The sequence below is a fragment of the Meles meles genome, chromosome 6 (genome assembly GCF_922984935.1).
Source record: "Meles meles chromosome 6, mMelMel3.1 paternal haplotype, whole genome shotgun sequence".
In the NCBI taxonomy this organism is placed as follows: Eukaryota; Metazoa; Chordata; class Mammalia; order Carnivora; family Mustelidae; genus Meles; species Meles meles.
The window spans coordinates 148,543,637-148,557,388 of record NC_060071.1 but is presented as its reverse complement, the minus strand read 5'-3'; the positions used below and the strand labels follow the sequence as shown (position 1 = coordinate 148,557,388).

Here is a 13,752-nt window from a genome sequence, read left to right as displayed (position 1 = left end):
GGCACCCCATGCAGGCTGGTGTCCACTAGCTGCGGTGCTGTGGCCCTGTGACACGTCACCGGAAGTCTCCGGGGGCTGGCCCTAGTGGGACATTGAATGTTCCTCTCCTTCGGAATGATGCCCTGCTTTTAGATTCATTCAATGTCCCCACACCAGAGCCTTCTCTCCTGCTCAGGCCTACCCAGCTTCGGGGGCCTTGGCTCAGCCAACAAGGATGCAATGCAGCCATTGCGTGGTCTCTGAGGTCCACACGGCCATGCCCCACCTCAACTAGGTCATGGTCGGACCATGGTTTTCACTTTTCAACTGCCAACCCATGCACTCTATTTCTCAACCAACCTTCCTTCGAGGGAGCAGTGGAAGCCAGCACAAAGGCCCACTTCGTTGCAGAAGCTGTCCCACGGGGAACAACATTATTCCAGTAAGTGCCTAGAAGGAACCAACAGAAAGTGTGTTAAAGAAGGAAGAAGAAGAGAACACACACACACTCCAGAGCTTTAGTTCTAGACTACAACTGGTCTTCAAAACCTCTTACAGCTAATTCTAGAATGTCCTTAAATTAGGAGGTCCACGCCAGCTGGGGCTGTGAGGCCAGTTCCTTGTGCGTCCTCCTACATGGACAAGCAGAGCCACAGTCTTGCCCAGGGTTGTGGCCGGGGTTGGGGGGCGGTCACGCAGAGGGAGGAGAGCTGGAGAAATTCACAAAACAGGGCTTCCCTCACAGAAACGGAGCCCTCGTGGGAACACGCGGATTATACCACTGGTCACAGATCTTGCCAGAGACTGGCATTCTCCACAGAGCAAGAACCCTTCCTCCAGCAAATGGACTATTCCTTCTTACGACATCCTCTACGTTTGGGTGAGTCTTTCACTTAAAGGTGAAATCGTGAACATAAAAAAGAGCTCCATCTGCCCTTCCTGTATCGTCACAGATTCCCAGCAGAAAGTGACCACACGCCATCCACACGCTGGTACCCAGGCTGTAGGAACGACAGAGTAAGAGGAGGAAACTGACACAAAGCAGAATGCCTCCGTCACAAACACCTGACACACCGGCACCAAATTCTCTTCCGCAGTCGAGTCTCAAAGCTGTCTCAGCGCTGCCTGTAATGAAGCTGCCGATCGAGTCAACGCGAAAAGAAAAGTGATTCACCCACCGATGAGATTTCCTTTAGCGACATGGAACTCGTTCTTGCCCGAGGAGATCCAGACGCCGCTGCTGTGGACCCCGAGGAGGCTCGGCTGGCACTGCAGCTGCTGAGACCAAAACGCCATGCGCAGCTTATCCGCCACCTTCTCCACGGGCGCCTGGGCTGCCGTGGCCACGGACTGCGTGGCATGGATGATGGTCTGGAATAAGCTGCACTGGTCGAACACCACGTAGTCGGTGATGCTCACCTGGAGGGGCACGGAAAGACACCCTTCTCTCAGTGCAGCTACGAGTGCCTTCTGTATGCGCGCCACCCGAGAGCTAAGGCTGGGCCCGTAACCGGCAAATACCTAGCACACGTGGGCACACGCGCATTCGTGTAAGACCAAAAAAAGTCCAGCAGGACACTATCGAACCACTAACTGTAATTCCGAGGGTCGGATTCAGAGGGTCGGAAGAAATTGCTCACCTTCTGTTTTATACATTTTTATCCGCTGTGGGTCTGTCACAACGGCAGGTATTATTTTTGTGATTATCTATGATCCCCCCCTTAGACCCATGAAGCCTTTTATTCTAATCAGTAAGAAAGGATCATTTTGCTTTTAAATTTAGGTATTTTCAATGGACAACAGCGTGCAATCCTTAGAATCGTAATATGGGTTAAAAAAGGTACTATAAGTAGGGCGGTTGGAGGTACTTGATGATCTAGACCAGGACTGTCGATAAATATGTCAGTTCAACAGCGCAAACCGGGCCCCGCCCTGGACACGATCGGCACAGCCTGGCTCCGGTGTGCAAACCGCTCCTCTAACATTCCTGAAAGACATTTCTTCGGGGCAACTCTGAGGAGAACCTCTCTTTTTCTCTTTCTCTTTTAAAGATTTTGTTTATTCATTTGACAGAGACACAGCGAGAGAGGGAACACAAGCAGAAGGCGAGGCAGAGGGAGAAGCAGGCTTCCCACCAAGCAGGGAGCCTGATATGGGGCTCAATCCCAGGACCCCAGGATCATGACCTGAGCCGAAGGTAGACATTTGACGCTGAGCCCCCCAGGCGGCCCGAGAATCTGTCTCTTGTTGGCAGCTCCGGTCATCAGAAAGTTCTAAGTTGGTCAAAATCTGCCTCCACGTGACTTTCACGTGTACCTGTGCCCTGCTGGGTTTGGTGACAGAGAATGTTGCTCCCTAACTCCTAGGACACCCTTACACAGGCTGTGTCCCCAGGTCACACACAATGAAATGCTGAGTGAAAGGGACATCACTTATTACGGGAACTTAATTCTAATAAGCAAATTCTAATAAGAATTCTAAATTCTAATAAGAATTTTTGCTTAATTCTAATAAGCAAAAAGTAAATTACTATAAAAATCAGTGCTTAAGTGTATAAATCTGCACTTTTTCACCCATGAAAGGACCCGCACCGTCCTGAGATTGCAGTGAATTGCTTTACCATGTCCGGACCCCGTGGCCCCCTTTCCTGCTGTCCAACAGCCTGGCTGCGTGGTCTCGTCACAGCCCACAGAACGCCGGGCACGGAGCCCTGGGGCTCACCACGGGCGCTGCTCAGCCTCCTCGGAGGGTGCACATGCCGAGGCCACACAGAAAGCCTGTGACAGGCCATCCCAGTGCCCAGCACTTGCAGATAAGCAGGACGCAAATTTAAAAAAAAGGAAGGTTTAGCAGCCAAGCATAAAGCCGGCTCTGGCGCTACAGAGAAGTCAGTCTTAGAGAAATTAAAATAACTCTGCTTCCAAATACCTCAAGATGATTCTGTCAAATTTCTCTAAAGATAACGTTCTGAATGTGATGATAAAATGGTATCAAACTTTCTGTAGGCTACTTAAAAATGGAACGTGGTACACATACACATTTGAGAGAGAGTGTGTGTGTGTGTACACGCATGCGTGTGAAATACCAAGATGCTTACCAGCATGGAGAAGGTATTTTAAAATCACTTGTACAACTTTTCAGAGTATCCGACATATCAGAGACCTTTGTACACATATACTTACTCATCAAAGAGCAAATACAACTTCTTTTCCACATTCTCAACTGACAGACCAAGGGCAGCTAATGACGGACCTGCCCTTGTGCCCCAAGTCTGAGGCAGCGGCGGGACCTGAGCCCCTGGAGACAAACTCTGCAGAGACGCTGCCTCATTTCCAGCAGCTGAGGGCCAGAACCACTTTGCTGGCTGCTGCGGGAAGCTGGGGGAGTGACAGCTACACTGAACCCAAAGAGGGGCAGGAACAACTCCCTGAAAAACACATTCTAGGCCACCCCGGCTGGGACCAAGTCACGAGGAGTGAGCTTGCTTACACCCTCCTATTACACAAAGTGTTTCCTTTTCTGGGAGTGTGTGGGAACATTCTCCTTTCTTTGTTGAAATGCCACTTGCTTAGAGGACTTTGGAACCAGTGGGGAGAGATGAATTTTAATTGTAGGCCGGGTTTCCAAACCTGCGGTCTAGCTCTTAGCCCATGCGTTCAGAATTCAACATCATTACCACCCAGGTCTTCAAAAGGATATCACCAGGCTAATTTAGCACGTAAGGATAAATTTCTAAAAAACACCGAAACAGAAATAGAAGTAATAAACAGAGCCTGTACATTTAAGCAAAGAGTTTTACAAGTTACTTCCTACAATGAAAAGCCCAGATATTTCTAACGCGCTCAAACAGAGCGAAGACTAACTCATCAAAGAGTGAAAGCAAATGTTGCTCATTTAATCCAACCTCCCCAGTCTCTTAAAGAAGAAGAAGGGCTGTAAGAGGGGAAGCAGAGCAGAGACATCCTGGCCGGCACCCCTGGAGCCGAGCACCTACTTGCCACCAGTGGTCGTCATCTCCCTGGGGCTTCTTGGAAACGATACCAGTTCGGAACCACAGGTTCCCTCGGATGTCCAGGGCCCACAGAGTCTGCTGGTCCCCGAGAGTTATACAGACGGGTTCCAAAGCCTGCCTTTCACTGGAAAGAGGGAAGAGAAGGGGGAGTCAACGCCCACACTCCAAGTGCCCAGCCTGACTAGGAACAACCGGCTTCAAGCATCTCCCAGGTGGGTTTAGACCCCACCCCCAAGTTCCATCGAAGGAAGCTCGTGTTTCAAGTTACGCTGTTGTTTAAATGTGTGGCAGCTTCTGAAAGACAAACTGAAAAGCTGACATGGCGGGAAAGCCCCTGGGAAGAAAGAGCCTACGAGAGAGCACGTGGGCACCCAGGGCACCTTGGCCTCCCTGCTCCCCCCACACAGTCGAGCCAGTGGAGATGCCCCCGTGTGCCGGGCTGTGTCGGGCAGCAGCAGCGGGGCAGATGCTGCCTCTCCGCAGGCAGTGCCCTCCTCCACCACCCCTCTGGGAAAGCCCCCGCTCAGCTCTGCTCTGGCACGGGATGGTCCACGCTAACCGGCACCGGGGGAGAGCGGCGCTGGGGACAGCCGCGGTCGCACACCCAGCCCAGCCCCGCTGTGGCTCACGGTAGCCACTCGCTCATGCTGACTAGGTGCTGGGTTCAAACCAAGAAGATCCTCGTCTAATTTTTATAATTAGCAAAATGATTTGATGGTAATTCTATAATTAAAATTTTGAGTGGTATAAGTCACCAAATAAATTACTAGAGATCAATTACCACTGATGATTATGAAGGAAAAACATCTGGCCTGAAACCACTGGGATCCTACACAGAAACCACCCGACAGTGCCAGGCAGTGCTGAATAGAAACTGTCGTGAGACCTGTGATCGTGTGATACCTGAGGTCACAGGAGAGGGCGGCAGCATTTCAAAAAGCTACGCCCTGACCCAGCGCCCAGTCTGCCGGTCAGAGGCAGGCACAGGGCAACCCGCGGGCAGGCCGCGGCCATCGGCTCCCCCAATTCCAGACAACACTATCCCCATGGAGAGCTTCAGAGAAGCAGCTCTGCCGGGGGCAGCCTCCTAGGGGCGCGTTAAGGGGAGTCAAGCTGACAAAGAACCAAGGGTGGGACAAGCAAGATGGGGAGGACGCGCCTGCTCCCGCGCTCCCGCCGATACCTGACGATGTCACATTTCCACTGCTCCCCTTCAGGGCAGAAGCTGCTCACGCCCTCCCGGTACAGGAGGGCTCGCTGCTCCGTCAGCGCCCACACCACGCTGTTTCGGGCTGTGACCTGGGACAGTGGGTATGGACAGTCGACCTTTACGGCTCTGGCACAAGGGCGATCCACACTGAGACCTGCCAGGGAGACAGACAGGAAGCCCCCAAGACACACAGTCAGGACTTCACACCTCATTTGTATTCTGCTGTTTGCTTCTTTTTCTTTTTCTTTGGTATTCTATGTTCTTTTTTTTTTTTTTAATATTTTATTTATTTGACAGAGAGAAATCACAACTAGGCAGAGAGGCAGGCAGAGAGAGAGGAGGAAGCAGGCTCCCTGCAGAGCAGAGCGCCCAATGTGGGGCTCGATCCTAGGACCCTGGGATCATGACCCGAGCCGAAGGCAGAGGCTTTAACCCACTGAGCCACCCAGGCGCCCCGGTATTCTGCTATATTCTTTTGTAGCAAGCATTCTGTCTTCTTAAGGTCTGGTCAACAAAAAATGGTTAGGTTGTGCTTAAATAGGGCATGTATTTGAAGTGTTTTCAAACGCTCTCTGAAAACTGAAGGAACAACAATTCAGAATCTGCGGGTATCCCAAAGTCGCTTAAAATGTTCCGGAAGAACAAGAAAGCCCAGGGCAGAGCAGCCAGACCCTGAGCCAAGAGCAGCCAGGCCAAGAGCAACACGTGCTGAGCCCTCAGAGCACCGGGGCGAGGAGAGCTGCGGCAGCCGTGGATGGCGAGGATCTGAGCCCCCCGCCCTCTGCAGAGCAGCTCCGACGAAGCAGCCGCCCTCTCCTGCTCTGACCTGGTTGGGGGGATGATTGCCTACATGAAAGGCGACGTCCCTCACCCAGCAAGGCTAAGGCTGGGCCAGAGCTCAGAGTCGCTGACGCTCCATCCAGGGCTCTTCCCCCCACCTCCCTGGAGGCTGTCTGCAGCCTGGAGCTGCCGGGACAGCTGCTAACTCAAATCCCATCCTCAGCGGCATCAGCCTGCACTCAGTTCTCAGTGCCCCAGCGTGCTCCCGACTGCTCGCAGGAGCCCCGTGGCCCCACGTTCTCAGCTGTCTCCCTCTCCCTCAAGCAGCTGGGCTGCTTCCACTACACACCATCAGGCCAGTCCTGGAGATGAGCGTGGCCGGTCTGGTACTACAGGCTAACGGGGCACCCGTTTCTCAACCCCAGGCCGGAAGCACTCCGCCTCCTCACCAGGAACAAAACTCAAGTGTCCCTGGAAACGGGATATGCATCTGCCTTTCCAGAGCTATTCCCACTTGAAGGGAGAGAACAGAACTCGCACGTGGCCCAGGAGCTGGCGAGGCTGACCACCAGGGCTCAAGCAGCGGCTTCTAGGAGATGCTGGCCCTCCCACGTGTGAGGAAGAGCCAGGGGTGTGGAGACTTTCGGTCTCAGAGCATCACCCCCGGCTGACAGCTTGAAACAGAGATTAAAACTGTCTCCACAAATCAGCAATATTAGATGGTTAGAAGACTGATCTTTACGTAAATCCAATACGACCTCCTGACAGCCAGAAAGGAGCTCCCACCCCATACCCTTTCCCTATGCCGAGAAATCACGTCGCCTTTGGAAAGTCATATCCCATTTTGCTGACATAAACACTCACGCTCATTACAGTTTATTTTTAATAAACAAGTCCCACCGAGTCTCCTCCAGCAGCTGAAGGTTCCCCTCAGCGCAGTTTATGAGGACGAACTGAACTGCTACTTAGATCAAATGATTTTTCTTGTTGTTTCTTCCTGACCCACATGTAAATACGTATACGGAGACAGGGCTACGACCTGGCTGAAAAACGTGCAGCCATAACCTAAAGGAAAAAGGGTTCTAACGTCACTTCCCCGTTATTCTTTCCCCTTGAGATGTGACACTGAGCACAAACGACAGGCAACGGAGAGCCGTGTGGAGAGTAAGAACCTGTCTCTGCGTCTCACTGGGTAACCCTAGCGAGTCCTGCCCTCAATCTGTCCGGGTCGGGTGTGAGTCAGGAGCAGGAAACCGCTAATACATTCCAAAGGCAGACTGTCTTAAATTGATTTTTAGCCCCTTCATCATTGTGATGGCTCTAAGTGTGTCCCTAACAAAGTGAGGGGCAGTAGGAAGCAATCACCCCCACCCCCAGGAGCTGGAGGACCGCCCCAGGCACCTGTCTGCAGGTACAGATCTCCATTTGTCCTGATGATCCAGGCCGTGTCATCGCTCAGGGCCACAAACACTGCCTGGGGCAGGGCTTCGTACCAGTGCCGCTTCCCCTTGATGGTCACTTTTCCACAAGCAAAAGCTCGGTTAGATTTCTGTTCAATCTTCCAGAGAAGGGCTCCTGTAGAAATAAAAATTCTGTTCACCATTCACTAACCACAGAGAATTACTTAAACAAAAAACTTCATCCCGGTCGCCGTGGGGGAGAGAGATTTCTAAAACCTCTCTCCCCCTTTTGCTTCCACGCCAACTGGGGAAAGAGGCCACGGTGCCAAGGTCTGGTTCGTAGGTCACCGCCTACCCCGTGTGGCTTCGGATGTCAAGGCACCTGCTGTCCACGCCTGACTTCCTCCTCTGCACTATAGAGCTGCAGGAAGCTGGAGGCGAGACCCGATTGGTGACACGGCACACCGAGCCCCACAGACCCCAGGCACCCCTGACGCGGACACGTCAGGAGGCACAACTCGTCCCCCGTGAGGTTGAGAAGTCCTAGAGGGACTCAGATGGGTCACTTCTGGACCAACGGAGGGTTCAGACGCACGGAAAGGAGGCACTTGAGCAGGGCTGTCCTTTTTGACTCAGAAAGGGACTCTGAGCAACAGAGGAAGAAGGAGAGGGAAGGAGCAGGCGGTTCTGTGTATGTGGAGGTATGACGGAGGTCAGGCGGCCACATGAAGAAACCGCCAGAGAATCACCAAGACCACAGGCTGGACTAGAGGGTCTGATGGGGAGAGCCGAGGTAAGAGAAGAAAAGCCCGACAGCTCAGCCCGAAGCACACCCTGAACACGGTGGGGCTCGGGTGCCCCCTGAAGACGTGGGCACTGCAGGGCGACTCAGTCAAGTACACCGATCCGGTGGGGACAGAATTCCTACGAGATCAGCAAGGGCCAGAAGGTTTTGGAAACACAAAGTAATCAACAGAATCAGGATAGAACCAAGGCTTCTAACCGGCTGGGAGGGTGAACAGAAGTAAACGGCAGAGAGAGAATTAAAGGGCACAATTACATAATGAGAGTGAAAGACGAGACTATGATCTCAGCCACTCTCTGAGGAAAATTATTTTTCAAATAAGCAAAGAGATAAAACAACCCTGAACAAACTGCTATTTTAAACAGGGACAAAGCCCAGGAAGAGGTCAAGGAAATCCATCTGAAACACAGTAAAATGACGGGGTGAGACTCAAGGGACAGAGAACGTTTGTCTGACTCTGCTCCAATGTCGCAACAATGCGAAGATGCTATGTGAGGCGCTGGGTGGCTCGGTGGTGAGCGTCGGCCTTCGGCTCAGGTCATGATCTCCGGGTCCTGGGATCGAGCCCCGCATTGGGCTCTCTGCTCAGCAGGAAAGCCTGCTTCCCCTCTCCCACTCGCCCTGCCTCTGTTCCCTGTCTCGTTGTGTCTCTCTCTGTCAAATAAATAAATAAAATCTCTTAAAAAAAGGGGGGGGGGAGTTACTATGAGGCAAATACACATGAACACTTCTATTCTACCTACCCACCCCCCAGCAGGTGAAGTGGCCAACATTATGGCAAAACAGATGAGCAAATGATTCTGGACAGGGAAGGGAGGTACAGGCGGAAAGCCTAGTAGAGCATCATTCAGGAAATGTCCGCTCCAGTTCACTAAAAATGGTTAGCTGGACCATGGCTTGCAAGAATGAACGCATTTTTCTTTTACACTCAGGGTGTAGATGATTCAGCCAGAGCATACACATCGTTCATTAAAGAAAAATTTCTAGAAAGGAACCCCAAAAATCTATACCGACGTAAGTCCATCTCTATTGGTTCAGTTGCTTTAAAACAACACAAAGGAATAGGAACACAGGGGCGCCTGGGTGGCTCGGTCAGTGAAGCATTCAACTTTTGATTTTGGCTTGGGTCATGATGTCAGGGTCGTGACACTGAGACCCGTGTTAGGCTTCGTGCTGGGTGCAGAGCCTGCTTAAGATCCTCTCTCCTTCTCCCTCTGCCCCTCCCCTTCCATAAAAGAAAAGAAATAGAGACACATTTTTATAAGGTGTCCATATGTTAATCTCTCTCCAAGAAAATCACTCAAAATTCAAGCAGTTTGCATAGCTTATAAAAACATGTTCATGTGTTACCATTGCAATTAATAATAAAAAAAACCGAACCAAGATTCAAGCTGAACATCCATTTACTGGATGTTCATTAATTAATGTCAAATGAAGCGACCCTGTTCTTTGGAGAAAACCCTCAGACGTGCAAGGTCACATGCAGCATGGATGGCGCTGTGGCAGGGCCCACCGTGTGCCTGCCATGGGCCGCTACCCCAGCAGGAGCAGGGAGGTGGGAGCCGGGGAGGCCAACCTGAGGGCGAGACCGCCACCTGCTGGACGGCGTCCTCAAACTTCTGCCAGCGGAGCCCAGCGCCCGGCAGTGCGCTGCAGAACAGGCCGCCTTTGTAGTCCAGGCACCAAATGTACTTCTCGGAGACCGCCAAGCTGAGTATGCCGTAGCCGGGACCGGAGTATCCCATCCAGCTTTCTGCAAACTAACAAGGACAGAGCCTGGTGAGTTCTGCAGCAGAGCACTGAGCCACGCTGTCGCGCAGTCATCAACAAGTCACAGGGTGGAGGGTCTCTAAAGCCAAGCGGGGACCTGCTGTCTTTGGACTGTGCCCTTAGAGAAGCATTCTGCAATGGGGGCTGCTGTCCCCCGTCAGGACCCCAGAGCACACCCGGGTAGCTCTCCGTCAGGTCAGAACACCCCTCCTAACGTGGTGATGACGTTAAAACAACCTAGCTCTTGCACAACACACAACGTGCGTGCAAACCCTCGTTCTGTGCCTTGGATCCTTGCCAAGGCGTGTGGACGAGCGGCCCTGCCACTAGCTCTGTGTCCTCACCCTCAGGTTTTAAGCATGGTCCCAATCACCAGACACAGGACACATCGTGCGGCTAATGGAAATCTGGCCAAGACACTGAGTCTGGCTGAATTCTATGGACTGATGTTTTGTTGCCATGATTCTTTAAAAAAGAGCTAAATGAAGTCTTTGCAGCTTAACAGTTTTCTGAAATTGCAGAAGGAATCAATGATCAATGTGCTCGCACCATCACCCAAAGACGGAAGTTCACTGCTTCACAGAGAATGGCACCCGCCCCTTCTCAATCCAGCCCTGCTCCCCATGGCGAGTGCCCCACGCCTCCGGCAAATGCCACAAAATCGCTTGGTTTTCCAGCTACTGGATGGGGAGGAGGGGGGACCATGAAGGGAAGAAGCAGTCCTCCAAGCGCCAGGTCCCCTCTCACCTAGGGGAGGGCTTTTCTAAAGTTCTCGCTTCCGATCCCAACAGCGCGCCCGCACAAGACGTCGTCGGCCTTCCCACAGCCCTGCACTTGGCTCGCCGGCATCGGCCGAGAGTCGTGCTCAGTGGAGATGATTGGCAGGCCCATCTGGGTCCTCCTGGAGACTCTGGGATCCGGACTGGCTATCTGCGCCCGCAGCAGCCAACACCGAACACAGAGCCTGGCAGCCGAAGGCACTCAAGAAAGGATGAGCGCAGGCGAGACTGAGTGGAAGGTCTCACCTTCTGGCATTTGTCTCAGAACAAGTAAGCAGGACATGTCACTGCCCATGCAGGACAGCACAGAGGCTGAGAGCGGGGTCCCTGGCCAGCCCTGTCCTTCACTCGCTATGTGACCTGTGTTCCCTCCGCTGTGAAATGGGGACCACGGCAGCACCTACTTCTTTACCGACTTTTGTCTCGTTCTTGGAGAAGGAAATGAGTCGAACTTACCAAGTGCTTAGCGTGGTGCCCGGCGCGTGGCAAGAGCTTCCCGAGCAATGCGTGTCGTTAGCGCTAGGAGAATCTAGCGGTCCGTTTGGGGGAAGCTCACGCATGTCCACACTCATAATCCACACCCAACAACGACTTAGTAGGACAAGTTATAAGACCTAATTAGTCTCGAAACCAAATACACTGAAAAATAATGACTTGCTAAGGAAAGTAAGCATTTTGAAAAAACTCTGTTATGTAAATGATCAGGAATCATCATCCTTGACTACGTGGGTTGGGTGGACCCCAGGACACCGGCCACCCCAAACCCACATACCTGATCTGACTTTAGGAGCCCGGTGTCCTCTGTGCCAGGCTGGCTCAGGTCCTGCAGGGAGCGACTACCACCGAGCTCTGTCACACTCGTCTCCGAGGAAGAGGAAGGCAACCCTTGGGCATAGATGTCCTCCTCGTCACTGGATGTCAACACCTGGTCCCGTGAAGGCTGCTCGAGCCGAGGCTCATGGGTATGAGCCACCAAGGCAGAGACTGGGGGTGTCAGCCGTCCTCTCACACTCCCTGAGTCACAACTCGAGGCAACCATTTCCTTCAGGCCCGTGTCACCGTCGGTGACAGTGTCCCAGGGATGTGAGCTGAGGTGGCTGGGGCCCCCCACGTGTGCGAGGAAACCCTGCTCCTTACTGGGCTCCTCGGCACAGCCTTCGTCAGCTCCGGTCCCTGGCAGTCGCGGCTCGGCATGGGGGACCCAGCTGAGGCTGGAAGGCACCGGGGGTGAGTCCGGGAAAGGGACTTCAGAAAAAGCGCTTTGGGGGTCATCAAGCTCCACACCCCCTGCTTCCCGGGCCTCTGCAGAGCTGTCCTTTTCTCGACAGGGTGACTGTCTGCTATTCAGCCCGTCGTCTGCGGGGCAAGGTTCCTCTCTGAGTTCTGTCGCGTCACTACCTTCCACAGCTTCCCTCAGCTCCAGGAGTGAAGTCCACACTCCACTGTGTGGCCCTGTGTCTTCTGCACAGTCACATCGTGGGAGTCTGGGTCTGTCGCCATTACCTTCATGCAGGACGGCAGTGGCGGGCTCAGGCACCTCCAGGACACTGAACGCTTCGGGGTCAATATTTTCCTGCAGGACACCATTCACCTCACCACTGAGGTTACTCTCCTGGTCAGGAGACTCTGTGCTCAACCGATCCACGATGCTGCCCAAACTCGAGGTCATGGACAGCAGGTCTGTGTTCAAGGACTGGGGACTGTCACCGGGGAACTCATAGCAGGGAGTTGATTCAAGGGAACTGTGGCAGGTGTTCCTGCTTGCACCTTCTAATTTAAAATTTAAAATAAGAATGTTTAAAATGGGGTATGACTCCACATAAATAGTAAGAGACTAAAAAACACAATTTTGGCTCAAGGAAAAAAAATACATTTTAAATGAAGGATATTTAAGTGGTGAGGAATGCATCTCTCAAAGTACGAATTTTCCCCATGCAGAGATGTCTTAAATGGATGCGAACATCAGAGACAGTGATGGGCTCTAGGCCTCGCTCAAGAAATGTTAATGGAGGAAAACAAAGGAAAGAATGGACTGCAGACCAGTCGTTTAAAATTATTAACATGCTTAGCACTCTGGTACGTATGTGTAGCTCGAGAGGCCTAATAGGAATGAAGGAGTAAAAACTTAAAACATTTCAATGTTAAATCCCATGGCCAATAACCTATCCAACACCAAACGTAAAACGACCCGTCTAGACACCAGCGTAATTTTCTATTTCCGTGCCTTTCCATCCAGGCTCACAGTGTCTCTGGTCTAATATGTGCTATACGTGGATACATCTAAAATTTTATTTAAATATCAAGAAGTAGAGCCCCAGACCCACCAAGCAGGGTGTGTGTTATATTACTCACACCCCATGAAGGTGCTTTCGGTGTGTGCGGTACTCTTTCTTAACATATGAAATATTTCACGGTAAAACTCCTTTGAGGAAAGAGCACACTTGTTTTCTGAAGGCCTTCTCTGCTTCTCACCGAATGGGCAAATGCTCACGCAGTGAAAGCAGCACTCCCCAAAAGTGTGCGAGAATGCCCCTGCGTAAGGAGTCAGTGTGTATTTTGCGAAGGACGGTACCTGATCTTTTCTTCCTCTTCCTTTTCACTTTCAGAGGCTTCACGACGAGCTCCTGGTCAAAGTCTTCGGAACTGATCACGCTGAATCTCTGCGAGGCAGGCTGGCCTCCCCTCCCCAGCTCTGGAGCTGCCTGGAGCCCAGAGCCACTGTCGGTGGAGTTGAGCGAGCTGCTCCTGCTCCTGGGCTCGCTGGCCACAGAGCTGGCCACGGAAGAGCCCCTGAGCCTCGTCTCCGAAACCGGGGTGCCCGACAGCTTCTCCCCACGTTGCCCAGGGGCCTGCTCTGTGCATCCTGGTGTCTCCAGACCATCTCGCGCTGAGAAAGAGGGTTGGGGGTCACTGCTGGCTGTCTAAGGAAGTCAACGAGCTCCCATTCAGGCCTGCTAACCCTAAATCCCTACCCACTAGGCTCAGAGAGACTGCTGAAGCAGGAAGGTCGCACATAA

At 52.4% G+C, this 13,752-nt stretch overlaps 1 protein-coding gene across 3 annotated transcripts in view; it reads right to left on the bottom strand.

Annotated features, from left to right (window-relative positions):
* TECPR2 (tectonin beta-propeller repeat containing 2) overlaps positions 1 to 13,752 on the bottom strand; it is a 96,428-nt gene that overhangs the window by 37,843 nt on the left and 44,833 nt on the right. For all 3 annotated transcript variants that reach the window (XM_046008760.1, XM_046008762.1, XM_046008759.1), the window contains exons 8-15: positions 13,308 to 13,622; positions 11,508 to 12,505; positions 9,763 to 9,946; positions 7,383 to 7,556; positions 5,175 to 5,355; positions 3,974 to 4,115; positions 1,158 to 1,398; positions 340 to 429 (exon numbers count right to left, since the gene is read on the bottom strand). In XM_046008760.1, coding sequence (XP_045864716.1) covers positions 340 to 429; positions 1,158 to 1,398; positions 3,974 to 4,115; positions 5,175 to 5,355; positions 7,383 to 7,556; positions 9,763 to 9,946; positions 11,508 to 12,505; positions 13,308 to 13,622 — 2,325 coding nt within the window. The remainder of the gene's footprint in view (positions 1 to 339; positions 430 to 1,157; positions 1,399 to 3,973; positions 4,116 to 5,174; positions 5,356 to 7,382; positions 7,557 to 9,762; positions 9,947 to 11,507; positions 12,506 to 13,307; positions 13,623 to 13,752) is intronic.